The sequence below is a fragment of the Balearica regulorum genome, chromosome 11 (genome assembly GCF_011004875.1).
Source record: "Balearica regulorum gibbericeps isolate bBalReg1 chromosome 11, bBalReg1.pri, whole genome shotgun sequence".
Taxonomy (NCBI): domain Eukaryota; kingdom Metazoa; phylum Chordata; class Aves; order Gruiformes; family Gruidae; genus Balearica; species Balearica regulorum.
In genome coordinates, this window is record NC_046194.1 from 5,135,767 (window position 1) to 5,162,904 (window position 27,138).

General features: G+C 36.0%; 1 protein-coding gene across 2 annotated transcripts in view; it reads left to right on the forward strand.

The window, feature by feature from the left end:
• PCDH11X (protocadherin 11 X-linked) overlaps window positions 1–27,138 on the forward strand; it is a 512,159-nt gene that overhangs the window by 60,609 nt on the left and 424,412 nt on the right. For both annotated transcript variants that reach the window (XM_075763091.1, XM_075763092.1), the window contains exons 3-4: window positions 15,886–15,933; window positions 19,009–21,495. In XM_075763091.1, coding sequence (XP_075619206.1) covers window positions 15,886–15,933; window positions 19,009–21,495 — 2,535 coding nt within the window. The remainder of the gene's footprint in view (window positions 1–15,885; window positions 15,934–19,008; window positions 21,496–27,138) is intronic.

Genomic DNA, 27,138 nt, shown 5'->3' on the forward strand with positions numbered 1-27,138 from the left:
ATTTTTCTTACTATCTGAAATATCAAAGTATATAATCCTTACGAGACGGTTTTGTAGTAGAACAAAAATATTGCTTAGTAGTAATTTGTCTAGAGACATCGGGACAGGTAAATGGTCATCTATGAACATTGTTTTGAAAAAGTCACTAGGTCTGATTTTTAAAGGGGAAAATACCTGATCTGCATTCTTACAGCTGTGAATTAGTGTCTCTAAGTAGATCAAACTCTACTACTGACTGGTGGTAGTGAGTCAAGAGTCAAGGTAATTGCTTCTTGTTGGTTGATACAAGGCTCCTTTAGGGTGGTTTATGGCATTATTACTGTAAAACTGTCAGGTTCCATTATCCTGACATCCCTTTGGGGGATTGACTGAAGACTGGAGGAGAAAGTCTTGCTTCCAGGCATGGTAAGTTCAGTGAGTTAGGGTGAGGGACAAGTTGGTGTATCTTTTCGCATTCAAGGCTCTGATTTTCACACTAGCTGTCATGAAACAATAATATATAACTTAGCATGTCTCTGTGTGGGAAGGATGATAGACTCGAGCTGGAAGGCACAAATCTGTCAAATGGAGATCTTCATCTATCTTATATGAATATTATCTTTTGCTGATGTCCAGACAGATCAGTATGCTAGTTAACATAGATGTGGTGATGCTTTCTGAGCATAATTGACTAAGGATTTGTTTACATAGTTCTCTTGAAACCAATTATAGACAACACTTAGAAATTAATATTTTCCCAAAATACATTGAGTAAAAACTTCAGTTTCATTTATATGGAAAGAAGTCACCAATTACACAATCAATAATGCTTTCAACAGTAAACCATAATAAAAGCAGTAACAAAACCTCCATGTATCTCAATAAAATTATAGTTTGGTTTGCATATATGCATGATATTGGAACTGCAAATGTGCAGTGGCACGCAAAATTACAAAAAGTGTGTCATATTCTTAAGCAGTTACGTTGAAGTATCCTCATGTGAATGGTGAATTTTTATGTTTACTATACAATGGCAATGTAATGCACCTCAGAGGAAAATTTATAGAAGAATATTAAATGTCATGTTCAAAATCAGTGACCTTGTATTTCATGTTCAACAGACTTTTCCAAACTTGACTTAATTTTGGTTTTTATGAATACTTTAAAAATCTTTACAAGTTGCCAAAATTTCTCATGTCAGTAATATCTGAATTGACTACAGGTGTAAAACGTATGGCAGAAATAGTGTTTTCCATATGTCATTTGTGTGTTACAAGTTTTAACTGAACTTTCTGAAGGTTTTGAAGATTTCACATAAGCAACAGTATACTGAATGCTTGTTTTTGCCCTTTTCTGTAGGTTTAGATGCTGGTGATGGTTACCTGGAAGATAGGGGTTTTTTTTAATGTGCTTACCTGGTTTTGGATAGCTACATCTTATGAGGTACTTTGAGGAAAGAAACAAATCCGTGTTACTACCTCTGGCTTAAGAGAATTTGAGACTTGTTAGGGTTTATGAAGCATGTTAAGTTATGAAGCAAATTAAAAGTACTTCAAAAAGTGCTGAAGGATCATTGAAGATGAGATTTATTTTTTTTCCCCACCAGTTAATTGCAAAAATTGTTGGTTAAACATTTCATAAGTGCAAACAAAAATAAAAATCTCTAGGAAGATCTCTCTGAAAGTTAAAACTGAAACTATGATTGAGTTTTACTTGTCATTTGGTCAAGACTTCATTTGATTTCGGTAGAAGCTGCCTTGAGTCTTTAACTTTTCCTTGTGTTATGCTTGCCATAAAGTCATCCTCAGTTTCAGAGGGTAAGAAATTATTATTTTTATTTGATTTGACTTTCTCTATTTTTTTTCCTTTCTACAAGATGCTGGCAGGAAAACAAGTTTATCGATACAGAGTATGCTGTTGTTACAGTTGCACGTAGATTTCTTGTGTATGTCACTACTTGGAAAATTAGTTTGAGTTAGGAAAGCAGAAATGTGCACTGTATCTCAACGTATTTCACATTCTTCCTGGGGGCTATATTTAAAAATGTATGTAAGTAAAAAAATTCTAAATTGAAATTTTAATTTTTACAGCTATTGTTAGCTTTCTTCATGATACTCTAACATTGAAATTCTGTCTTTGAAAAATCAATACCTTCACAGTCTGAAATGAAATAAATTTATCTGCACTTTTGAGAAGTAAATGCTTTTATTGATTATAAAAGCAGCTCCTGATCATTGTTTAACCCATATACAGTTTTTAAAATCAAAACAATTTTGAAAACTGTGTGTATAGAAATGAACCCTAAATTTTCCACCGAAGTACTTGGGTGAAGACAACATCACTGTGTGCTTTCCTAATGTATTAGGAAGCTCCTGATGCCTTACAGTGCAATGAAAAGTGCGAGCGTAGAGAAGAGTGAGGAATTCAGCAGATCTTTGCTAAGTTTTCATGACTTGATGATTTTCAGACAACTTGCAAAAATTCCAGGGGCCTCAGATTTCATCACATGTTCCCTACTTTAGGGAAGTAAAAAAAGCAATGGCAAATGGAAACAAGGTAGCAGTTGTTTGCTCACTTGTAAATGCGGAGCTTTATCACAGTAAGTTGTTCACATTTTTTTAAAATGGTAACAGATTTATGTTGTGCCACAGTGGGTTACTGTGTTTTTCACTGGTAAGTCTGGGAATCCCCATGCAGTCATCAATGGCCACTTCGTGTCTGTCTTTCCTTCTGCCTTTACAGTGGTTCTTAAAGAGATAACTGCTTAATACATTGTTCCTGGAGCAGTATTTATAACTGTTTCATTGATAGCTGTATGTTGTCAATTTTTTTTAATTTTTAAGCTACCAAATACAGCTAACAGGACACATACTGATCTTGCAGCCATCCAGCGAGTGGTGTATTAGCCTGTTCTTGACTGTGATAAGTCACCTGATTTCTTTGTGTCTCTCTTCCCTGTGCTGTTGAAAATTCATCTGTCCTACCTGCTTTGCTTACATCAGGTCCCCCCAAAATACTACTGATTGAATATGGCCTCCAGTTTTCCAGCTGTTACCTTTCCCCAAATCTGATAGGTGAGAATAGTGCTAACAAGTTACCTCTTCTGGGAACTTTTTCTCAGATGCAGTAGAAGAAATAATTGTGGCTTAGACTATATATGTATATAACAATTTTATATATGGGACAACTTTTATTCTGGCAGGTTGCTAACAATGCACTTAAGACATTATACTGCACACACAATCTTTACTACTGTCTCAAAATCTACGATATTTTAAAGACATCATATTTTGTACATCACAAAGGAAAGAGGTAGGAGCCTTTTAAAAATACCCTGAGAGTTTACTGAGAGAGTACATTGTTTTTATATATTCAGAGTTAGTATCTATGAATAAAGATGTTTTTCTTTGGCCCCTATTTTATCTTTAAAGGATGACCTGAATTTCAGACCATTTATTGATTAGTTATGTTAGTGAAACTGATTTTGGTTTCCTGCTTGATGTAGTAGTCATCACCAATGTATACAACAGGATTTTTTTAACTAAAAAATTACGAAAAAAATTAAAAGTTTGTCACTAAACTCATTTATTACTAAATAAGAACCTTGTTACTAAAGGCAGCAAGAGCTATCACCATCCAAGCATGAAACGTATTATGTTTAAAGACCATTGTTTTTTCACCAAATTAAAAATAATGATTGCAATTTCTAGAAGAAAATTAACTAAATGTACTCTCTACTGCTGCATGGAATGTAAAAATTCTTTGGATCTATAACAATTCTAGTTTCAGAATAATTTTGTGAGGATTTATTCTCTGCTTCTTTTAGTTATTGAAATGGATGCAGCAGTACAAGTTTTACTTGTATTTTGGATGTATATCATGAGAAACCTTGAATTAGGTTTCCAGCAGACTGCATGCAAATTCTAAAATTATTCCTATTATTATTAAAAATTCCAATTTATTCATGAATAGTTCTTTCACATATAAATATGAGACCATCAAAAAAATACTACTATTTTCAAAATGTTCAGTGGGACAAAGAAAAAATAAAGGTGCATGACAATATTCACAAGACTCTCAGATTTTTCTTTTGACCAACTCACTTTTCTATGACCTCTGTTTTTGGGAGGGATGAAGATTTCCAATTTTTAAGATATGTTTTGAAAATAGGAGAGGTAGTTTCAGTTTTTCCTGGTTTTAGTTGTCATAAAAAACACAAAATACCAAAGAAGCTTTTACAATAACGATGTGTTCTTGATTTTAATTTTGCTTTTAGCTTTCTAATATTGGATGCTAGTGATAGCGATTGAAATAATCCTGTCTGTTTCTCCTCCAAATACACTGTATGTAATACTTCCCTTCAAGGGGAAGTACAGGGAGGACAAAAATGTAAGTCCAAAATTATATTCTTTTAGCTACCAAAGAATACATTTAAATCAAGTGTCAACCATGGATCGTGGCACTTGACTGCATTAGTATGGTTATTTTTATTCCTGAAAGAAAGGTTTATTACAAAGTAATTTATATTCCCTAGCCCAGAAATATAATTGGTCTGAACACTGAAGTCCCATAGAGCTTTTGAAGCTGGGACATGTAGCAAAGAGCATTTCAGACAATTTTAAAGAAACAAAAAGAAACATTGGTGAAAGGAATGAATTCTGAGTCATCAGCTGTCAGTATTGAAATACATTTTTCTCACATTGTGCTATAATTGCTGGCTCTATTAATGTGATGTGTATTATTGCTTTGGTTATTGCTGATGTTCCAAAGTCAAATAATTGTAATTTTTTTCTTTGCTTTATCAAGCAAATTGACGTTTTTTGAGGGTTTTTTTTTTTTTTCCTGAGTCAGGATGTTCCTCTGTGCTTTTCAGAATGGGATATTATATGGCTTTTTCACTCTGAGATTACTTTTTCCTCTTCACTTTAACCCCAGCCGTATAATTATCATCCTCATTTCCATTAGGGACTTTTTAAACCTATTCGTTGTTTATACATTTAAAGGTGCTACAAAGTAGTAGCTTCTGTTTTGTTGCCCATCCTGTTTCCCATGTAACCTCAAAAATAGTGTTCTGGCAGTTATATACTAGTATTTTCCATTGGTGAATTGACCTTTGTATGGAAAGCCAACACAAAGTGTGAATACCATAATCTGAAAGTCAGTCTTACAAATAGACCATAAAAGATTGATAGAACTTTCCTGATTTCTATCGTGTTGCACACTTTTTATTGTTTCACATAAATGAAATAGTCATCTTAGATGAATATCCAGGATACTTACTATGCTTGTAAAATATCAGAACATGAATCGGTTCCTTGCAGTTTACAGATTACCTAGTTCTCTGTAAGATATTACATTAATTTTATGATTTTTTTTAAACTTCTGAAGTAGTCCAATAGTTGTCACTTACTCATAAAAATTGTCATTTGAATAATTGAAACCTTCAACTGCCAGCATCATCCAGAGTTCTTGGCAATTAAGTTGAATGCCTAACTGGACTTTTGTCGAAAGCAAAGAAAAAAAAAATAATGTTACTGTGTGTTTTAATGTCTGCTTCTGATGTTGTTGGGTTTTTAATACTCAAATTTTGAAGTGCATTGTGTTAAGACTTTATGACCTTTGCTGTACACCTTCCCATAGGAATCTTAGCTGGCCTTTTGTCTTTTCAATCTTTCCTTGTCTCAGTTTTCAAACTTTCAAATAGTTACCTCTGCCAGCCCAATTTTTTCTGCTAAGTACTAAGCAATGACAGCAATAGACAGCATGGACAGCAATAGAATCTTTTTTGTTTCTGTGGTCGTTTTTGCTTTCAAGGCAACTTGTGAGGGTGGGGTCCTACAAGGCAAAAGTGCATGTATTTCGATAATAATGAAGGGAAAAATAAACATAAATTGTTCAAAGAGTCTGAATAAAAAAATAGAAAGGATACAAACCATTCCAATGATCTTTCTTCTAGTACTGTTATATATGAGTAGCAGGATGATTATTTATGACTTCTACAAAAGATCAGTTTTATCATCATTTTTTGTACTAACTTCTGCAGAGAATAAATGAGCAATTTGAAGAAAAGGGGTTTTTTGTTATTTAGAGCAGTGCTGCATGACAAATAGTGGTCTCTGCTTTCAAGGCCATTTTCTGAAAGGGTACAATTGACTTGAAATCTGGGTCTCGTTTTGTAATGCTATCTAAACCAGTAGTATTTGTGCTTTTGTGTTGTTTTCTGTAACATATATTCTGTACTCTGATGTGATCTTTGAGGATCACTGAACTGCAAGATTTGGGTCATTGTGGTTTTGATACTGGCCTACAGAGTAGTTGTGAATGAGTCACTTCTGCTTTCTATGCCTCAGTTTCCTTACAGCTAAGTGATGTGAATGATGCCAACTAAACCTGAGAATGGCCTTGCTGGATGAAAATGAGTTTCATCTGATCTTGTATCCTGTCTCTAACACTTAATATCAGATACTTAGGAGAGACTGTAAGAACAGCACTAGAGTATTTTCCCAAGCTATTCCTGAGCCTCCACCAATTTGAGGATCACAGATTTCTTGTTCAGAAGTGGTGGTTCTGATAGTGTTACCTGGATTTTTTTTCATATGTGCAGTTTCTCCAGTTGGGGTTTGAACCTATTTTCTAAAAATTGTTAAATGGTAAAATTTGAGCATTTGGAATATGGGCAAAGTTTTAGAAACATCATGTGACGAGCACTTATTTTATCTTCTGCTTGCATCAGTCCACTAATGACGTTCTTTTACTATGAAAACAGCCCTGTCTTTGAAATGTGTTTTTCATTCAGTGGTGAAGGAATTAAACTTCATTATTTTACTTAAAAATGTATATAGGTTTTCATAGGCTCATGGAGGATCAGAAACTGTGCAAATACATTTTTCACAAATAGGCATGCCCATTGTATTGTATTAAGTAGAAATAAAATTAATTTGGTTCATATTTGAAATGTATATGTCTTTGAGCTAAGATAAGAAGTAAAGGCCAGAGATGTAAGCAGAATTTATTCTGCTACCCAGTGGCAGAAAACTTTGTATTACTCAAGGAATAAGGTTTTCTCCTAAGTTTTCCTATGTTAAGGAACTGCAAGAACAGTCAAGGTTCTTTAAGAAGTAAATTTACCTTTATGGAATTAAAACTTTGGAGTTTTAGATGCTTCCCTATTAATGACCACCTTTGATAATAACTTTAAAATTATTTGATGTATGACCATATAATTCAGCGTTCTGTTTGGTTTAAAATCTCAGTTCCAGGATTGAAACTTTTCACAGTAAGTAGTGTGTGTGTGTGTGTAGAAATCATATCTAATGTTCATAGGGCTAGAAGAAGTAGTAAAACCACCAGTCTCTGTATTGCTGTTGTAATGTTTAGATAATATTAGAAGAGTTGTTGTAAACAGGAGTGAAGTCTTTCAGAAATTATTTTGAATATTGGTTTGAAGTTCAGCTACATATTTGTCACAGCATAGCATATGCTACAGGCTAGTGAGTTTCATGAGCAAGGTAACAAAGAGAATTGCTTTTTGTTACTCATTGCCTCTAACAAAGGCCTGACTAATTTTAAGTTATGCACAGTGGATATTTTTTTTCCTCTCATGTTTTGTTTTTTCTTTGTATACTAATGGGTGGAACAAGTTTATCCATCAGAAGAGATTTTAAGGTAGTAACTTACACTGTGATGATCAGGAATTTCTGACGTGGTTTGCATTGAAATATTCAGTATCGCTATAAATCAAAAGATACAAGCTCGTGCTATAGTGCTGTGTGCTACCTGGCTCTGAAATCACTGAAAACTAAAGAGATATGTTAATATGCATATTACTGGAATGATTGGTTGGCTTTTCCTGCTGGGCAGCTGTTGGAACTAATCAGATTGTGTCTAAGAACATAATAAGGAAAAACTTTAATAATGCTTAGCCCTCTTGGAAGCTTGGTTGTTTCAGCTGTCATACTCACTTTCACTAATGTAGTCTAGGGTTGCTGTTTTGTTAGAAGCCATAACGCTGAATTTCAAAACAGAGTTCATTTAATTTTACAATGCGTTCTTCCACATAGATCCACAGTGGGTCTCTTCTTACGGTAACAGTAAAGTTAATTGAGAGTGGAAGTAGACTTTTGACTCTGTAGGTAGAATGCATAACAAATTTAGCAACTAGTTTTATAGCATCACTTTAGGATTTTGAGATAGTGCTCTAAATTGTGAATCCCTGTAACAACGGGAAACTATTCTGTTGTAGTAAGCAGTCCTGCAGATTTCTATGAACAAATTGACTCAATTCCTTTCCTTTTTTTGTCTTATTTCAGTGTCTGTGAATTTGATGTCTATTGACAGATGTAATAGTTGGTACGATGTCCTAGGCATGTTTTAAAAACAGTAATGTGCCTAATAAAAATCTTGAATTTAAAACCAGCTGTTCATTTAACTCACTGCTTCATAAACATAAATTGAATTCTTGTTCATAGCTTAATACCTTAATATGCAAGAATCCTAACGGTACGTTAAACCTTTAAAAATAAAGAAATAGAAATTAAGTGTAAAAATCAAGGTATAGGCTAAGTCTTTGTGTCTAAGTTAAAAATTGTAAGGAGTGTTTAAGCTAAATTGTTGAAGTATGTTTCATTTCCCATGCTGATGGTCAGTTTCCAAGTTGGTGGGCATAAGTTAACATGTTTTTGTTGGATTTTAGGTAGATTTATTTTAATAGTTTTGGTTTGGTAGATTCAGTTGTTTTTAGAATATGAAGGCTAAACTTCACATCGAATCATTCAGAGCATGTTATCATCCCCAGAGGGTGCTTTACTTACAACCTTTTTCCTAATTCTAACCTGTATGTAGTTGAGAGATGCTGTCTTAGTTAGCAAGTGTCTCAAAGCAAGATTAATTCCACGGGCATTGTGATGGTTCTTTAACCTGAGGTTATTATCATAGCGGGGTAGTTATGAAGAATCTAGGGAAAGTTCTCAGTTCTTGTTTGCCACGCTGACAAGGTTTGGTAGTTGAAACCAGCCCAAAAGCTGTTGATATTACCCACTAAGGAAGAGGCCGCAGGTCCGATTTGTCTGTGCATGTTACAAAGTTTTATTGTGCCACAAACAGTATATGTACTGTTATTTGGAAACATCTGTTTAAGGACAGTGATTGAATTAACCTCAGGAAAGAACTTTGAGTAAAACAAGGCCTGGGAAAGCTTGCTTTTTCTCTGACTTGGATTACACGTGTCATTACTGGGCAGAAGTGGCTTCAACTATCTTTGCTTAATATGCTTTTTTTGGAATAGTACAGTTTGTGTGAGGTCAGTCATATTGCTAAATAACACTTCAGCTCTTTTGTTTATTCTGGTGTTAGCTTTCCTGTGGAGATGCAGCCCATCATTCACTTTATAACTAAAATTAACCACTCTATGCAGTTTTTCACAGGAATTGTGGGAGAGTTTGTCTCAGAGAATAGATAGTTCACAATTTATTGGAAGATACATGTTACCTGGTGGGACTAATTTAGATCTTTGCAACAGGAGAAGGATATTATATTTACCTTCTGAAGCTGCTGTGCTTCATTCTTAAATGTTGGCTTATTGTGTTCTATGGAACCATGTTTTGTGTGTCATGTCCCCCCCACGCACACACCCTTTTTTCCTGTTGGAGGAAAAACCTCTGCCTATTAGCCAAAATTTATAGTGTATATTCAAGATTCAACTGCTGCTAGACAATGTAAACAGTGAAGAAAAACTGAGCAGAAAAGCTGGAATGGAATGATGAGTGTTTGGTGGTGTTTTCCCCTGTATACATGCCATTCTAATATTATTAATTTTATTATCTTTCTTGCAAATCAGTTGTATCAATTTCATCACTGATTTTAAGTCTGAGAAATAGCACAAGTGTAGTCAATTAAGGTAAAATTGGAATTTCATTTTTAGAAAGGAATATATTCTTGACTACTTCTAGAAGTATGTATAAATATGCTTTTAAGGGTTTTTTATCCAAACAAACTCAGAGGGAAGCTCTTTTTAGGAATATAACTTGTTAACTAGAAAGTCATGACAGTTTATATACTAGAACTTTCAATACACACAGGTAACACAAGATTTCTTTTCACAATTGACTGCCAGAGTTGCATTACTGCCTTTCAGTAAGGAAATGTTTCTTCCTTTTTATCTTGCTTTTGTTCAACTGATTCAGATAAATAGGAGTCAGTAACACTGGAGGAGAAAGAAGACAAGTTGTCTTCCTGATAAATCCGGCACCAGAAAATACATTTTTGGTTTATCCTCTAGATTCCCTGATCAACATGGTGAAAAGACTTTTATTTAATGAGTTTTAGAATTCAGTCTCTCTGGAACTATATTTAGTACTTACTGTCACTCTGTATGTCTTCTCAGCAACGGTGTCTGATTTATTACTCTGAAATTGCAGTATTATTTATTATCTTTCAATGTGTAGTGAAGTGCCATCTTGCACTTACATACATCACGTACTTTACAGTTTAATATGGTAGTTCCACTGTTATTTTCTCAGAATAATATAAAAAGGATAAGTTTTCATTATTTGGAAAAGCATAGCTTCATTTCTTTCAAAAGCAAAAATGATCCTGTGGTAGGTAAATGTCCCACAGAAACTTTCTCTTCTTTTGAGTTTTACAAAACCCTGCAAAGAGTGGAGGCCTTGAGAAAGGCTTACTACCGCATTCATTTCCAGAGTATTTGCAACAGGCCTACAATTCCTAAAGCCTGTTTGTGAAAGCTGGGGGAAGTGTACTCAGAATGAAAGAAGTGAACTCTATTATATTAGTTTTTTCTCATTCTGTTATATTTTTGCTCACATTAATTACAAATTTTCTGCATTAAGGTTGTATATTTTTTAATGTAAAAGTTTATAAAGCAGTGATACACACACATTGATGTATGTGCATATGCAGATGTGTATATGCAGTGAGTCTGCACGTGAGTGAATGTCCTTGTGATGTAAATCCAGAAAACATATTATCTTATTCATGTATTTTCTTTGTGTTTCTGGATGCTAAGATCCCCGAAGAGAAGGGGGATGTGTGTGTAAGATTCTCATGCTATTCAGATGAAAGTTTTGTCAACGTTTTTTCCTGAAAATGTAAGCATAAAGGGAAGATACAGTGGTTTTGCTCACAGCTGAACTTTAGTTTAAAAGGATGTCAGATCAAATAAGATAATCTTGCTAAATAACTTCTTGGGAAAACTACAGCATCAGAGGTTAGGATGTGGATCTGTCTTAATGAAGATGCAAATGTCATCTATTTAAAGAAATCATGCACCTTGGCTGAAATGTTCCGTGTGTAAGAGGGAATGAGATAGTAACAATACATTAATTTAATGAAAGTTAGTTTGCAAATATTTGTGTGCCGTTTTAACACAGGACAAAGGTCTTCTATTTTATTTTTTGTTTTTCCATTTGTCGTGAGCCAAATCCATACATGTCTACCACCCTCAGTTCACACTGAAATTACTCGAAGCTGAGGATACTGGACAGTCTGCTTTAGGGTAAAGGAATGTTCAGAAATGTCTTAGTTGTTTCTATTTTCTTTAACACAAGTGGCTGTCAGTTTTAATCTCCTTCTGCCTGAAAGTACTGATCTGGTTATAGAGCAGGTAGCGAATAGGAGGGCATTACAGGTTCACACTGCTCCAACACCAAGTCAGCATTCATCTGAGAGCTCTAAAATGTGCGATTAGGAGCCTAAGATACCTTGTTTGGCTGTTGAAGCAAAATGAGGTTGTGATTTAGGAGCTGTTCTGAACAGCAATACAGAACTGTTAGCTGTTACCTCCAAAAGCAGAGTGATGCATTAGAGAATTAAATCACTAAAACATCTGCTCATTTATTTCTCTTTATAGAGATACTCTGTTCTGTTCCTGTTGCTGTTCTCAACTAGGAAATTGAGAAAATACGTAATTGTCACATGTATACAATGCAAATATAAAAATTCACTGGTCGAATATATTGTTGCCTAATATAAATCCAAATTTTTTTCTTCATTACATATCTATAGTGTGACTCTGAAGATGGAGAACATACTGAAGGACACATCAGGTATCTGGAGCTTTATCTAGTTGTAGAAACATGGGAATTCAGAGCAAAGCTCAAACATATTTAATACCTTAATCTGAACACCTCCAGGTGTGTTGAAAATGTAGTTTCCTGTTCAATAGAATGTCTGTGAATATTTCTGAGCAACTATAATAGAGGAGATTAAGAGGAGAGGTTACTTTCCTAATTGCCTTACCTGCAGCTATTGACCTTTCTTCTTTTGGGAAGAGTGTCTCTAAATGAAAGAACTTTTGTTTAAAGTTTAAAATTCTAAAGTTTAGTTTCTAAAGTTTAAAGTTCTGAATTTTAGTTTAAAACATGATTGGTAATTCAGAAGTGGCTCGCTCTTTCAGACAAGCTACAAACCTTAGACAACTGATAAAATGTCTCTGTTCTTCAATTTCCCATCATTAGATAGTGGTACAACTATTTCTATAGCAGGAGTATTGTGAAGATAAATGCCTTAAAGTTTTCCGGTGCAGCTGCATATTTTGCTGAAATACATAATTGAATGTCTAGAGTACATTGTACAAAACTATTCAAGTGTGTGTTGGGTTTGTGTGGCAAGGTTTTGGTAGCGGGGGGGCTACAGGGGTGGCTTCTGTGAGAAGCTGCTAGAAGCTTCCCCTGTGTCTGATGGAGCCAATGCCAGCCGGCTCCAAGACAGACCCGCCGCTGGCCAAGGCCAAGCCAATCAGCGCCTCTGTGATAACATATTTAAGAAGGGAAAAAAAAAACAGAGCGCTTTTGCAGCCAGAGAGAGGAGTGAGAAGATGTAAGAACATCTGCAGACACCAAGGTCAGTGAAGAAGGAGGGGGAGGAGGTGCTCCAGGTGCCGGAGCAAGATTCCCCTGCAGCCCGTGGTGAAGACCATGGTGAAGCAGGCTGTCCCCCTGCAGCCCATGGAGGGAGGATGAGGGGGTGTAGAGATTCCACCTGCAGCCCGTGGAGGACCCCACGCCGGAGCAGGTGGAGACACCTGAAGGAGGCTGTGACCCCGTGGGAAGCCCACGCTGGAGCAAGCTCCTGGCAGGCCCTGTGGACCCGTGGAGAGAGGAGCCCACGCCAGAGCAGGTTTGCTGATGGGACTTGTGACCCCGTGGGGGACCCACGCTGGAGCAGTTTCCTCCTGAAGGTCTGCACCCCATGGGAGAGACCCACGTTGGAGAAGCCCGTGAAGGACTGTAGCCCGTGAGAGGGACCCCACGCTGGAGCGGGGGAACGATGAGAGGAGTCCTCCCCCTGAGGATGAAGAAGCAGCAGAAACACCGTGTGATGAACTGACCGTAACCCCCACTCCCTGTCCCCCTGTGCCGCTGAGGGGGGCGGAGGTTGAAGCCGGGAGTGAAGTTGAGCCCAGGAAGATGGGAGGGGTGGGGGGAGGTGTTTTAAGATTTGGTTTTATTTCTCATTCCTCTACTCTGTTTTGCCTAGTAATAAATTAGATGAATTTCCTCTCTAAGTTCAGTCTGTTTTGCTCGTGACGATAATTAGTGAGTGATCTCTCCCTGTCCTTATCTCGACCCACAAGCTTTTTGTTATACTTTTTCTCCCCTGTCTAGTGAATGAGCAGAGTGACAGAGCGGCTCTGGTGGGCACCTGGCCCCCAGCCAGGGCCAACCCACCACAATATCTAATATCTATCTATCTTACGAAATAAAGTTGGCAATATTCAGAATATGATAAGATTGGAAGGAACTCTTTGCAGAAAGGATCAAATCAGCCAAAAGGATTAAGGAGATTCAAGTGATATAATTGTTAGAACTGTTTCAGTCTTTTGCAGTAACATTAAATTCAGATTTCCAAGGAAGTAACTTCATGTTTAGGTATACCTCCTAGCCTTTTTTCTTCTTCTTCAGAAAATCAGTATTAATTGAATTGATTGTCTGCTGCTTCATTCTATATTATACTGTTCCTTTCCAGCATGAAATGGTTTATTATTATTATCCTTACGCTCTATTGATCTCATCTATAGTATTTTGCTTTCTGTACACTTCATAGGACAAGTAAGGTGTTGTGTGTGGTTGTATACACGGAGAAGAAATCTTTGGCAGGGCTTTACATTTATAGAAGCTCTTTTATAATTGGAGGTGGAAAAATAGCAAGTTATGATATAGACATTGCTAATAAATTATATCCTTAACTTTTATGTACACATGGAGCTAATTAGGATTCTGAATGCACAAAATTCTCTTTAGGTTCATGTATGATTGGAAGCTTCCAAGTCCTACTTTGACTGTGGATTTGAACCTGTAAGCTCAGTTTATTCAGAGCTAAGCTTTGGCTTGCTTCAATGGAAACCATGTGAACCAGTGTGTGATACTGACAGAAAACTATAAAATGAACAAAACTCATGGGAATCTTGGCCTACAAATTAAAAGGTTGTAGTTGTTTTGACAAAGAGTTAGTGTTTCAAATATGTAAACATCTTTGCATCTGCTGATAAAAATGTCTTACCTCTGTAATTTTATTTTCTCCTTTGAGGTACTGTCACTCAGTTCATAAGGTAACTTGGTATTAATGACACATATTTCAAGTAACTTTGAGTTGTAAGCTGTGCAATGTGATGAGGGTAGTGACTGTGCAGTCTTTAAACAGGACAGCTGTGCAACAATTTTAATTTTCTTGAATGCATGAACACGTAAATTGCAGACTGTGTAAGTAATAGCAGACAAGGGACTTTTAGTAGAGCTACAACACTTATTATATTATAGATCTGAGTGTAGTAATATGCACCTATTATAGGAACTTATATCCGTTACTGCCTATCATGTAGAATATCTTGGGTTTAAGGCTTTAGCTTTGCTTTGGGAATTCACATGTTCACATCCAACGTATCACCTTTCCCAGTATTGCTGTATTTGGTCTGCTGGAATTTAGTCACTCTAAATCTGCTTATTTTAGATTTCAGGCAGAGTAAGATTTTTAGAAATAATAAAACTAGCTGATTTTAAGAGCATTGTTGACTTGCAATAAGTGTGCACTTCTAGCTTGTTGCAATATTCATTGAAATGAGTTACTGCAGAACATTAGTAAAAGTTTATTATATGTGTGTCATCTAGCCCTTGACTTTTGTTTAAGATTCAGTTGAGCTGAAGACATACATCCTGTAATGTGTTTGTCATTTACAGTGCATGAAGATAAGTATTGATAATAAGTATAGAGCAAACTTGTAGACAGAAAACAATGAGCTTTGCTCGTGTGTCTTTCTCTAAAGGTTGAGAATACTTTCCTTGAATGAAGGTCGAGGACAGTGTTGAACTATTATTTGTCAGTTAACAATGTATAGTTATAATATACAATTATATATTTTGTAATGTTTTAAAAAATAGTCACTAATAGACTGACTTAATTTCAGAGTACTTTGTATCACAAGCAGTCATTTAGATATGGTTATTTAGCACGATATTCTTTCCTTTCCCTATTTCTTTGAGAAATTACTACAATTTATCAACTCACTGGTCTGCAAGTGTAAGTTCATAAGATGTTCTGAACGCAGCAGACCATGCCACTGTTACAAGCATTAACCAGAAGGTGGTGTTTCTTCCCATTCCTCCCAACAATGAAGCCCACATTACAATTTGTGGCCTGAAAGAACGTTTATTACAATGTCCAGGTAGTCAATACCCATGGATTTAACAAAAGACTGTGGTACTGCAATATGTGTCTAGAGGCAAGTTATATGTAGACTGTAGGTGCACTTTATCACATGCAGTCCTGTCCGTAATACAAGAGGCTCTTCTAGCTTATCACATGAAGTGTCCATGTGTCATTGTTTATGTATTAATCTACCTAAATGTTACAATTTTTAAAAAACTCTCCAATTTTTTTTTATTTACATGACAGCCCAAAACAGCTCCGAAAAGGACATTTGGATCCATTACAAATGATCAGGTAAATATATGGTAGAGAGTGTTCAACGAGAATACCAGTTTCGTTATTTCAGAGACTGCTGTGTGCATGAATCCACTGAAAAGGATGTTACGAAAATTGAATAAGGTAACAGAGGTGCTTATTGCCCTGATAAAGAATCTTGTGATCAGGGCCAGAGCCTCTTACAACTAATCCTGTCTCTGAGATGGGCATAACCTTGTTTTGCCTCAAATAGTTAGGTTACATTGCTTAAACTGTCTTTTTAAATTAAAAAAAAAGTCAACCTTTTTTATTTCTCACTCCCATCCTTCTGTAGTGGTGCAGATAAAAATGTAGCAGATTATTTTTACCAGTCATTTTAATGGTGAAAGGTACTATATAAATGTTAATTATGCTTTTCCTATGGACTCATACCCTTTCAAGTGTGAATGAAACCTTCAGATCACTGGGATAATGTGGTGACTGAGGTACAGTTCATTCCAAATAACAATCTGACCCTAATGGAAATTTTCACTTCACTGAGGTTTTAATGATGATAGAGCCATTACTTCAACATCAAGAATTTAATCCTGAAGGGTTTTCTTCATGTTTCTCTCAGGATTTTTAACTCTCAGTTTCTTTGCTCATAGGGGAGAGAATGACATATTTTTAATCTGAAAAATATGTTTCTTTAATATTTCATCATTTTTTGGAGTGGTTAGAATGGGAGAACTGTCTGTTCTTAGAAAATGCATTTGTTACAATGCAGCATAATGTCACACTTAACCTCACCCCTTAAATCAAGCAAGCTTGTTTCACATTGTTTAGGAGAACATATAATCTTCTGTAATTCTTTTTTTTTTTTTTATTGGTAGATTAAAGAGATGTATAAACCTGTAATGAATAGCAAGAAGTACTCTTGGATAATATTTTTCCATAGAAAATTACTCAAGTGTTAATAATTAACTTGCAAGAGATCTTTGCATTCTTTTCTGTTTCTCCAGTAGTTTACTACTAGTGATGGGGAACTGAGGCTGTATTTTATATCAAACTCTTATGCTGTAATGAAAAATACCTTTCTCATACTTAATAGTTAAAGAAAAGCAGAATTGGGCATGCATATGTATAGCTGCATGTATTCAAAGTCTATATGAAGTGTTTGTTGTAGTTGTGGGATCTAATGACAGAATAATCAGTGCCCATCTGTCAACTTGTGTACAAATAAAGACGGAAAAGATAGCTGACAGGTTTTTCTCCTCTAGCTTCTGTTACTTTTTTTCTGGAAATCTATGTTAAAGCATAGAATATATAATTCATCATTTCTCAGTAATTATGAAATTTATTGCAAATAACTGCTAGCCAGATTGAAGATGAAGAGGAAACTCTCATTCTGCCTTCACGAAGAGATCAGCATAGAATTACCATGCTAAAATTTAACCTAATTGGTTCAAAATGTGTATCTTGATTTAGAAACAATTGCCAGGCTTATATTTTCATGTGCCTTCTGCTAAAGAAGCCAAAGCTGTATTTATTTTATTGTTTCAGAATGTGTGCCAGTTCACTTTAGACTGTCCCCCTTGCAACTTAATGTTGTCACAAATACTGTTCAAGTGGCACAGTAATTTTTGAAATGTGGATGAATAGTTCTTTTCCATGAAATAAATTATTACTTATGTAGGGTCAAATTCTGGCTTTGAGAAAACAAATTAATGAAAGAGTACAACCTAACACCAAATTAGACCTATAAATGCATTCACTTAACAGTGGGTAGCAAGACACAAATAATATAAATCTCTTACAATTAGTGAGAAATAAAGAACCTTGCACACTGGGAACATTTTCTTTCCCTTTGGTCTGAAATGTCTCAAATCAGTTTAGAACACACATACAATTACATGAGTAAAGGTGAGACAAGCACAATAAACAGAGAAATAACCAGGCTGGACACAGTTCATTATTACAAGTATGACGCAAAAAAAAAGAATTAGTCACCATCTTTTATTGATGCTCTCTTTTTCTGGTCATCCTATACATTCAGCTTTAGTGATCTACATTTTAGCCCTGCCCTTACAGAAGGTGCTGGCAAACTGCCTTTACATCCTTTCTTCCTCTGAAGGGTGAGAGATGGGAGAAAAGAGGATAATTGTGATTTCTTAATCCCTTCTTGTCTGAGGAGACAGCAGAAGGGGGAATCTAGTTCTAGATTCCAATCTTTATTTTAGCAGGCTACTTTGTCAACATTAGTGTTTTAGAAGAACTTATGTTCGTGCAATATGTGTAGCATTTCTTTGCAATTCCAGGAGTGTTAGTTGTTCAACAAACCCCATGAAAAAAAAAAATAGATTATTTTCAAATTGGTCTCATAACTCTGTGATTTTTTTTTTTAAATGAAAATAGATCTTCCTTTCTCACTGGTATTGTAATTTTCACTACAAATATAAAATATATAATAATGAAGAAAGGAATAGTTTTAATGAGTTTTTAAATTTTTAGTTTATTTCTAATAAACTGTTATGGCTTAGTTTTGTCTGTACCATCTAACACCTGAATTATGTAGTAAGCCCCTTTTCAATGGTGGTGTTGGTTTTTTATGCTCGTGGTTTCAGATCATGTTTAGAGTTGTTCCACAAACACGCAGTCACTTTATCTTTCTTGTTTTCCCTGAAATTGAATATTGGTTTCGGTCCTCCAGTGTATGCATACTGTCTTGCCTCTGGACGTGGTTGAAATTTGGCTTTATTCCTCTTTTCTAAACTCATTCATACAACAGAGAAACCAAATTACATCCATACAGGAATTTAATATTTTTTCTGTAGAAATAGAGAACCTAGTTAAAAAAACCCACAACAAACCACAGAACAAAACACCCTACCATCCCCTCCAAACCCACCCACCTGTTTTTCCAGAGTATCCATTTCTTCACATTTTCTCTGAGACTTTCTTAAGGCCCTAGAGCAAAATCAGATATTGCAAAAATAAGGTAAATATAGAAATGTGTGTTCCTGTATACGGTATATCTAAAAATACGTATTCCATGACAATTTCAGAACATTAAGCAGATGTTTCTCTATTTAAATATACTGTCATGCTAAAGTATGTTCTTTCTGTGTCTTATAGGGTCAAAATGTATTTGGTCTTGATATAATTGAGACACCTGAGGGAGATAAGTGGCCTCAACTGATTGTCCAACAGATCCTGGATAGGGAGCAGAAGGATACCTATGTGATGAAAATTAAAGTTGAAGATGGTGGAAGCCCTCCAAGATCTAGCACTGCCATCCTGCAAGTCACAGTGACTGATGTGAATGATAATCGCCCAGTCTTCAAAGAGAATGACATTGAAGTTAGTGTTCCAGAAAATGCTCCAGTGGGCACCTCTGTTTCTCAGCTCCATGCCACTGATGCAGACCTGGGCTCAAATGCGCAAATCCACTTCTATTTCAGCAATCAGATCTCCAGTTTGGCCAAAAGGCTATTTGCCATTGATAACACCACTGGTCTCATCACTATAAGAGAACCACTAGACAGGGAGGAATCTCCTTTACACAAATTAACTGTTTTGGCAAGTGATGGCAGTTCAACTCCATCAAAAGCAACAGTGACTGTTAATGTCACAGATATTAATGACAACATACCATCAATAGACACAAGATACATCATCAATCCAGTGAACGGGACAGTGCTTTTGTCTGAGAAGGCTCCCCTTAATACAAAAATTGCATTAATAACAGTAATGGATAAGGATGCTGATCTGAATGGAAAAGTAACCTGTTTTACAGATCACGATGTCCCTTTTAGGCTAAAGCCAGTGTTTGATAATCAGTTTCTCCTGGAGACAGCCACGTTTCTAGATTATGAAGCCACACGGGAATATGCCATTAAAATAGTGGCTTCAGATTCAGGGAAACCTCCCTTAAACCAGTCTGCAATGCTCCTGATCAAAATTAAAGATGAAAATGACAATGCCCCAGTCTTTACACAGCCAATCATAGGTCTTTCCATCCCTGAAAACAATGCTCCTGGTACTCAGCTGACCAAGATAAGTGCTACAGATGCTGACAGTGGGCGCAACGCTGAGATCAGCTATATCCTGGGTTCTGATGCACCTCCTATTTTCAACCTTGACCGCCGTACAGGCATTCTGACAGCAGTGAGAAAGCTGGACAGAGAAAAGCAAGACAGGTACTCCTTCACTGTGCTGGCTAAGGATAATGGGATGCCACCCTTGCAGACCAATGCTACTGTGACAGTGTCGGTCCTGGACCAGAATGATAACAGCCCTGCTTTCACACATAATGAATATAATTTCTATGTGCCAGAAAACTTACCCATGTATGGCACAGTGGGGCTTATCACAGTTACAGATGCTGACTCTGGAGAGAATGCTGCGGTCACTCTTTCTATATTAAATGGTAGAGATAATTTCATTATAGATCCACTTACTGGTGTAATAAGACCTAATATTACCTTTGACAGGGAACAGCAGGGGTCATATACTTTCCAGGTGAAAGCTGTGGATGGAGGAAGACTGCAGCGTTCCTCAACTGCCAAAGTGACCATCAATGTTGTTGATGTAAATGACAACAGGCCTGTTTTTGTTATTCCTTCATCTAATTATTCATATGAATTGGTTCCAACATCAGCTAGTCCAGGGTCTGTAGTTACTAGAGTCTTTGCAGTTGATAATGACACAGGAATGAATGCAGAGCTCCGCTATAGCATCATAGGTGGGAACTCAAGGGGCTTGTTTACAATTGACCAATTAACAGGCAATATTACTTTGAAAGAGAAGGTAATGACATCAGATCATGGCTTGCACAGACTGGTCATAAAAGTCAATGACCTAGGACAACCGGAGTCTCTTTATACTATAGCTCTTGTGCATTTGTTTGTGAATGAGACAGTCACCAACAGTTCCTACGTACAAGAGCTAGTGCGCAGGAATATGGAAACTCCAGTTGGCCAGAATGTTGGGGATGGTGAGATAACCCCACAAACCAATGATTATGTCAAGATCATCATTGCCATTATTGCAGGCACTATGACGGTTATTCTGGTAATTTTTGTTACTGCTTTAGTACGGTGCCGCCAGACACCTAGGCACAAGGTTGTCCAAAAAAACAAGCAGAGTGGTGAATGGGTTTCCCCAAACCAAGAGAATAGGCAGATCAAGAAAAAGAAGAAGAAGAAGAAGCGCTCTCCAAAGAGTCTTCTCCTCAACTTTGTGACTATTGAAGAATCTAAGCCTGATGATCCTGGCCATGAGCACATAAATGGCACTTTAGACATTCCTGTAGAGCTAGAAGAACAGACTATGGGAAAATATAACTGGGCCACCACACCAACCACATTTAAGCCTGATAGCCCAGATTTAGCAAAGCATTACAAGTCTGCTTCTCCGCAGCCTACATTTCAAATTAAACCTGAGACTCCTGTACCCCCCAAGAAGCACCATGTCATTCAGGAACTGCCTCTAGATAACACCTTTGTGGTGGGCTGTGACTCACTCTCCAAGTGCTCATCAAGCAGCTCGGACCCTTACAGTGTTTCTGAATGCAGCTGTCAAGGAGGCTTCAAGACCCCAGGCCCCATACACACCAGACAGGTAATGCAAATTTTAAAGTGCTCTCTTTCTCCTTCCCTTCTTACTTTACCATTCCTATAACTTTAGCTCTAAACAAAAAAACCCCCAAAACCCCCACGAAACTTCTTCTGCAAGGATTAAAAGTTTGAAAGGTCATGTTTGATCGAGGCATTGAAAAGTAAACAATTTGAGATTCATCAGTGTTAAGGGATAGAATTGAAAGAAAGTGACTGTTGGCTGTAAGGAAATCGACCAGTGAATCACTGCATTGGCGGGTGTTCCTGACTGCAGATGGCAGTATGGCACTTCCTGCATTGCTGCAGTACCTAGTGCAGCTCTGTAAGGCAGAGACGGGGTATGGCACTGTCCTCTGTAGTATTGCATGCCCAAGAATTGAAGTAATCTAGGCCAGGTGGAAAGCAGTAAAGCTTTGCAAGATCTGATAAGTGGTTCTTAATATTAATGGAGTCTGGAATTGCAGCCTTCCTTTGGGCATAGCCTTACTTCAAGGTCTCTTGAAAGCAGGCAAGGATTTTCCTCTGGGAGTTTCAGTGCCATTTTCAGACTGGAAACATAGTGGACTATTTAAATCAGGTGGAGTGACACAGTTGACAGGCAAAGTTAGGGGAAAATTAGAAGCATCAGTATAATTGCTCTCATTTATTTGCTGCTGTGCCTGATAAATCAGATACTAGCTTTTCAGAAATTTAGTATGGCAAAGGAAATGTTTAAAGAATCTTCAACTTAAAAATAAAATGTGAACCAAAGTACCTTTTACTCTTTAGGACCCTACAGAAAAGCTTTAGGTCACTGGAAATTGAATCTAATGTCTATTCATATTCTGGAAAGTTTCATTAATAATAAAGCTTTACTGTTCTGTTTACTTCTCTCTGCAAACGTCGCAAAGTTTTCAGTGAAAATAGTTTTCTAGTTAAGCTTTAATTTGTCAAGCAATCATTAAAGAAACAAATATTTCAGGACAGTTTATTATATTATTGATAATATATTTTAATACCATTGCTCAGGAACAAATCCTCAGCATGACCAAGTCTGTTAGACTTTTTGCACCAGGTGAGGTTTTGAATTTTTTTTCTATGGGCTTTGTTTTATTACGACTATAGTGATAAAATGTGTCTAAAAAAAGTTCCTCATTCAAAGTAGTCAACATATTTTTTTAAAATTGCAAGATGAGTTGTTTATTCTGTTTTATTCCCCTTACCAGCACAAATCTGTGCAGTAGTCCATATCACTATGCTTTATAAAACTTTCATCTTTTTCTGAGATAGATTAACAGAGAAATTAAAGGAAAAAAATTTTCTTATTTCTAAGACATGACAGCAATGAGAAATGCTTAGCTCTTTGAGATTTGAGTATTGTCTATCAAAGATATTTCAACGTGTTAATTTAAATTACATAGTAGAAAAGCTTCTTGCTAATTTGTTCATCTGTTTGAACTCTGATAATTCTGAGGGTGGGTGAAAATGCTGTTTTCAGCATTTCTATAGGCCTGATCTAAGTGATTTTTCAGTTGAGTTCTGGTATAGTTTCTCTGAGCCACAAAGGTTCTTCCATTGTCTGCTCAAATACACTTTGTCATACAGTAACGCTGCTAACAAAGAAAGCAAGCTTATGACTCTAGGTTTTTACTAACATAGTTCTTCCATCAGAAGGGACTTTTAAAGTAGAATGGAAAGCAATTCTCTTTTGCAGAAGTTGGTTGGGGAAAAGAGCATTTTTCTTTTATCTGTACCTTAAAGGTCAATGACAGGGTCTTCCTATTTGGAATAGCAGAATAGAACTGTTTGGGTTTTTTTTTAATACTCACTACCTGTTATTACCTTATCTTCATATAGCTGTACCTGAAATTATATTAGTATGATGCACTGAATATATAAAAAAAAAAAAAAAGATTAATGTTACTATTTGTACTGATTTTGTTATATCTACAGCTATCCTTTTAGGTATATTTTTCTGTATGGAGGTGATCACATTGTTGGAGAAAATATAACTATTCACTGTCAGTGGCCCTTTACACTAATTTGGAAACAACATTTACCTTTAAACATGTGAATTCACATTTTTATTACTTATTTAAATAAAATATAAGTAATTTCATGAATGCATTTATTGACATAAATCAGGCAAGAAAGGCCATTGGAGTTAAATCTTTTGTGTTGGACTGTGATCACAAAGGCAGAACTGTATTTCATGATAAGTAAAAACAAGCCGAGTATTTCTTAAACCTCAACGGATCTTTTAAAGGTCAGTCTTACTCCTAACCTGGTTTTCTATGTTGTAGTCTGTATAGTTTTATCTCCTGTAGGGCTGTAGAAGGTGACTCAGGACAGACTAACTTAGAGTTGTCACTGTTAGCCAGTGAAGAAACGAGACAAACAAAAATAAGCTTCTGCCACAGTGCTTAAGATGTCATGCTGTCCTGCCACCCTCCAGCCTCAGAGACTAACAGGATGTTTGTGGTTAATGGTGCATTTGTGTCGGGCATGCTCTGAATTTTCAGAAAACTGTAGGGCAGCCTGGAGAATTGAAGGCTAATAAGTTCAGTTAAAAAGGGAGATGTGCTAGCTTGAAAAATGAAAATGATATCTAATGTGAGAAAAAATATTTTACTTTATTGCTGACAATTACTGTAATGCATCCCTTTTACAAGCCAAAAGCTCTCTGAAGGAGTCTAAAGAAGATTACGTTCACTGTGGAAATATCTCTTCAGTTTCTAATGGGTGCTGAGACTGATAGGCCATACATCTCAACTGTTCTTAGTTTTGTCCATGCAAGAATTTCTACTGAGATGTTTGAAATAATATTGAGTTAAAGCTAAAAATACATGTTTTCTTTTGAAGCTCTAAATTTTGCGTATGTCTGAATGGTATTGATTCAGGTCTTTAAAGAAAGGAAATTATGTCTTTGCTTTACTGCTAAATTTGTCTAAATGATCTATAAATGACAGAAAGTCATTATAATAGTTGTACTCAAAAAGCATGCAAGAGAAGATGGAAAGGTTTTTCTATTAAAAAAACAACATATCTCTTTAGTGGTCATGTGGGTAAATAAATACAGCAACGCAACAGCTGAGATTTTTATGGACAAGGAATCAGAGACTCCTGAAGCAGCTGAGGACACATTGAATCAAGAACTACATGAAGAGGGAAAAGTCTGGTCCTAACGTAATCTCCCCGAAGAGAGAGATCAAGCTTCTGTTGTACTTGGATGTGAGAAAGGGAGAGCGCTACTAATGCTATTTTGAAGTTACACAGTAGGAATTAATAAATACTAGTGACAGTAGACCTTCAGAACAGCATGTTTTCTTTTGGGATGTGGTAGAGAGAATTTTTTAAAATAAGTTTTACCAAGTGATAAATTGTGAAAGGGCTTCTTATTCATAATAAAGTTTTTCAAACTAGGATATTTGAAGACTCATAAAATGAAACTGACTTTCAGTGTGATCAGATTTTCATTGTTTTGGTAGTCATAGGCTTCATGGAAAGATGCATTGCTTTGGTAGAAAAGCGAACAGCACCTTTAAAGTTTATCTGTCTGCAACCTTTGTAAAAGCTCAATTGCTTTTGACATTTACTTTAGTGAGAGCAGACTATGTGAAGTATTCCATACTGACACAAGTCTTCTAATTATTTTTTTTGTTTTGTTTTGGTGGTGTTTTTTTTTTTTTAGTTTGTGTTGGAATGATGAAAAGAAAGGAGAGGTTTTTCCAGTCTGGTTTTCATGTAGTACGTAACACAATTTTTAAAAGCTGAAATCTTTGCTCGAGTACTATAAACAACAGACAATTCAAATGCCTGTCTAGGTATCAGCAAAACATGCATAATTATAGAGTACAATGTTATTGCTGGTAGCTTGCTTTAAAGAAGCTGCTGCCACAAAGGTTCATTAGAACTTCCCATGCATCCTTCTTCTTCTCCCTTTCTTTTAATTAATGCTATTTCAGACATTCTTTTCATTTGAAAATAGTATAATACATACTATAGGAATAGTAGAAATCTTCAAAAATAAACACCCGCTCACTCAGGTTCCTCTGACATTTTATATTGTCATTTTTAACTTAAGAACAAATTTTATCTGACTTTGTGTTAGTGAAGAAATGTGAGAGTTCATGAAAGCAGCACTGGAGGACTTCCACTGATAGAGTTGGAAGGTGCAGTCATGCTCTGAATCTATCATTACATGCCTTTTGGTGGTGATCCCCACTTCACAGTGGACTCTGGTCTGTATGTTTATTTAGCTCCTCTGCTAGTACACTATACCATCTTTGAGAAGTTGTTGAGGGAGTGAACAGGCACGCAGATTGATTTTTCTCATATTTACTAAAGCAAATCTTCAGTAGTTTATTTTAGTTGCCAGGATTCTATCATCTGTAAACATATCCATACTTATGAATAGGAATTTCAGATGACACAGTGATCTCTGCTCAACTTGTTTGTTAGAAACTGACTGAAGATAGACATTATACTCCTTATAGAAATCTGAATGGGAAGTAGACCTCATTTAAAATACATTGCCTTTCTGGGCCCTACCATCTCACTGGCGACTGCTTAGACCTGCTTACAGTCATGATATTTTTGGGTTTCTGATTTGAAATGTGGTGAAATGTCGTTATAGCTTCCCACCACTATAAGAACAGTGTGCTTAGGATGTGAATTGAAAGAATGTTGCACTGCTCCTGAAACTAATAGCTTTGAAAACTCACCAGTTGTGTAAATCTTTAGCTGCAGGATTTATTGTTTTGTTTAATAACAGTGAGACTAGTCAGTTTAATCTAGTATTTTGTAATAATCAGTAGGCAGTGCTGATGCTTCTTGTACGTAAAAGGGTATAAAGATAACACTGGTACTTTGCATTGACAGATACAGAGTAAATTACACTCAAAGAACATTTTCTCCTAAATATCAGCTAAATAGCAGTTGGTTTAAGCCCTTCCTAAAAGCCATTTAAAAATTCATTACTATGATTCTAAATACTTTTGTTATTTTCTCTTAATTTTCTGGCTGGTGATTTTGCTGGTAGTTCTGATATACTGCCATGTATACACATTCCAGAAAAAAACCTGAAATTCATATCTGGTGAAAAGATTTCTAATAGAAGGATAAGTGAAAGTCTGCAACTCGGAAGTTAGTGAGCAGTTACTTAAACGTGCAGTACTACTGAAGTAAAGCTGGTCAATAAAATGCTTTTCCTCTGTGGAACACTTTGAAGACAAACTTCTTCAGAATTGTTCTTTTAATATATATTTTTTCACGGGAAAAGCATGGGGGAAGAATCTGGAAAGTACCTGCCTGCCTCATAGTAGAAGACAAAAACAGAGCACAAATAGGATGAAAAGAAAAAAAAAAAAAGGTTTATGTGAGGAAAAACTGAAAGATTTTTAATATGACACTTAAGTAAAAACTAATTCAGAAAAAACAAAGACTTTCTTATTTTTCCTAGTAAGAACTCATTGACTGAATTTATATTGAAGTTGGTAGATGAAGTTCCAGCATTAATAATTGTGTGGGTTTTATGCAAGCTAGAACAATATGCAACTTTGTCTCCAATAGGAGCTTGCCTTTGGGTAGTAGCAGCAAAAATTTTCCTAAATATTAAGTTCATTTCACCTTCATTTTTCAGTGGGATAACTGAAAAGTTTACTCTTTT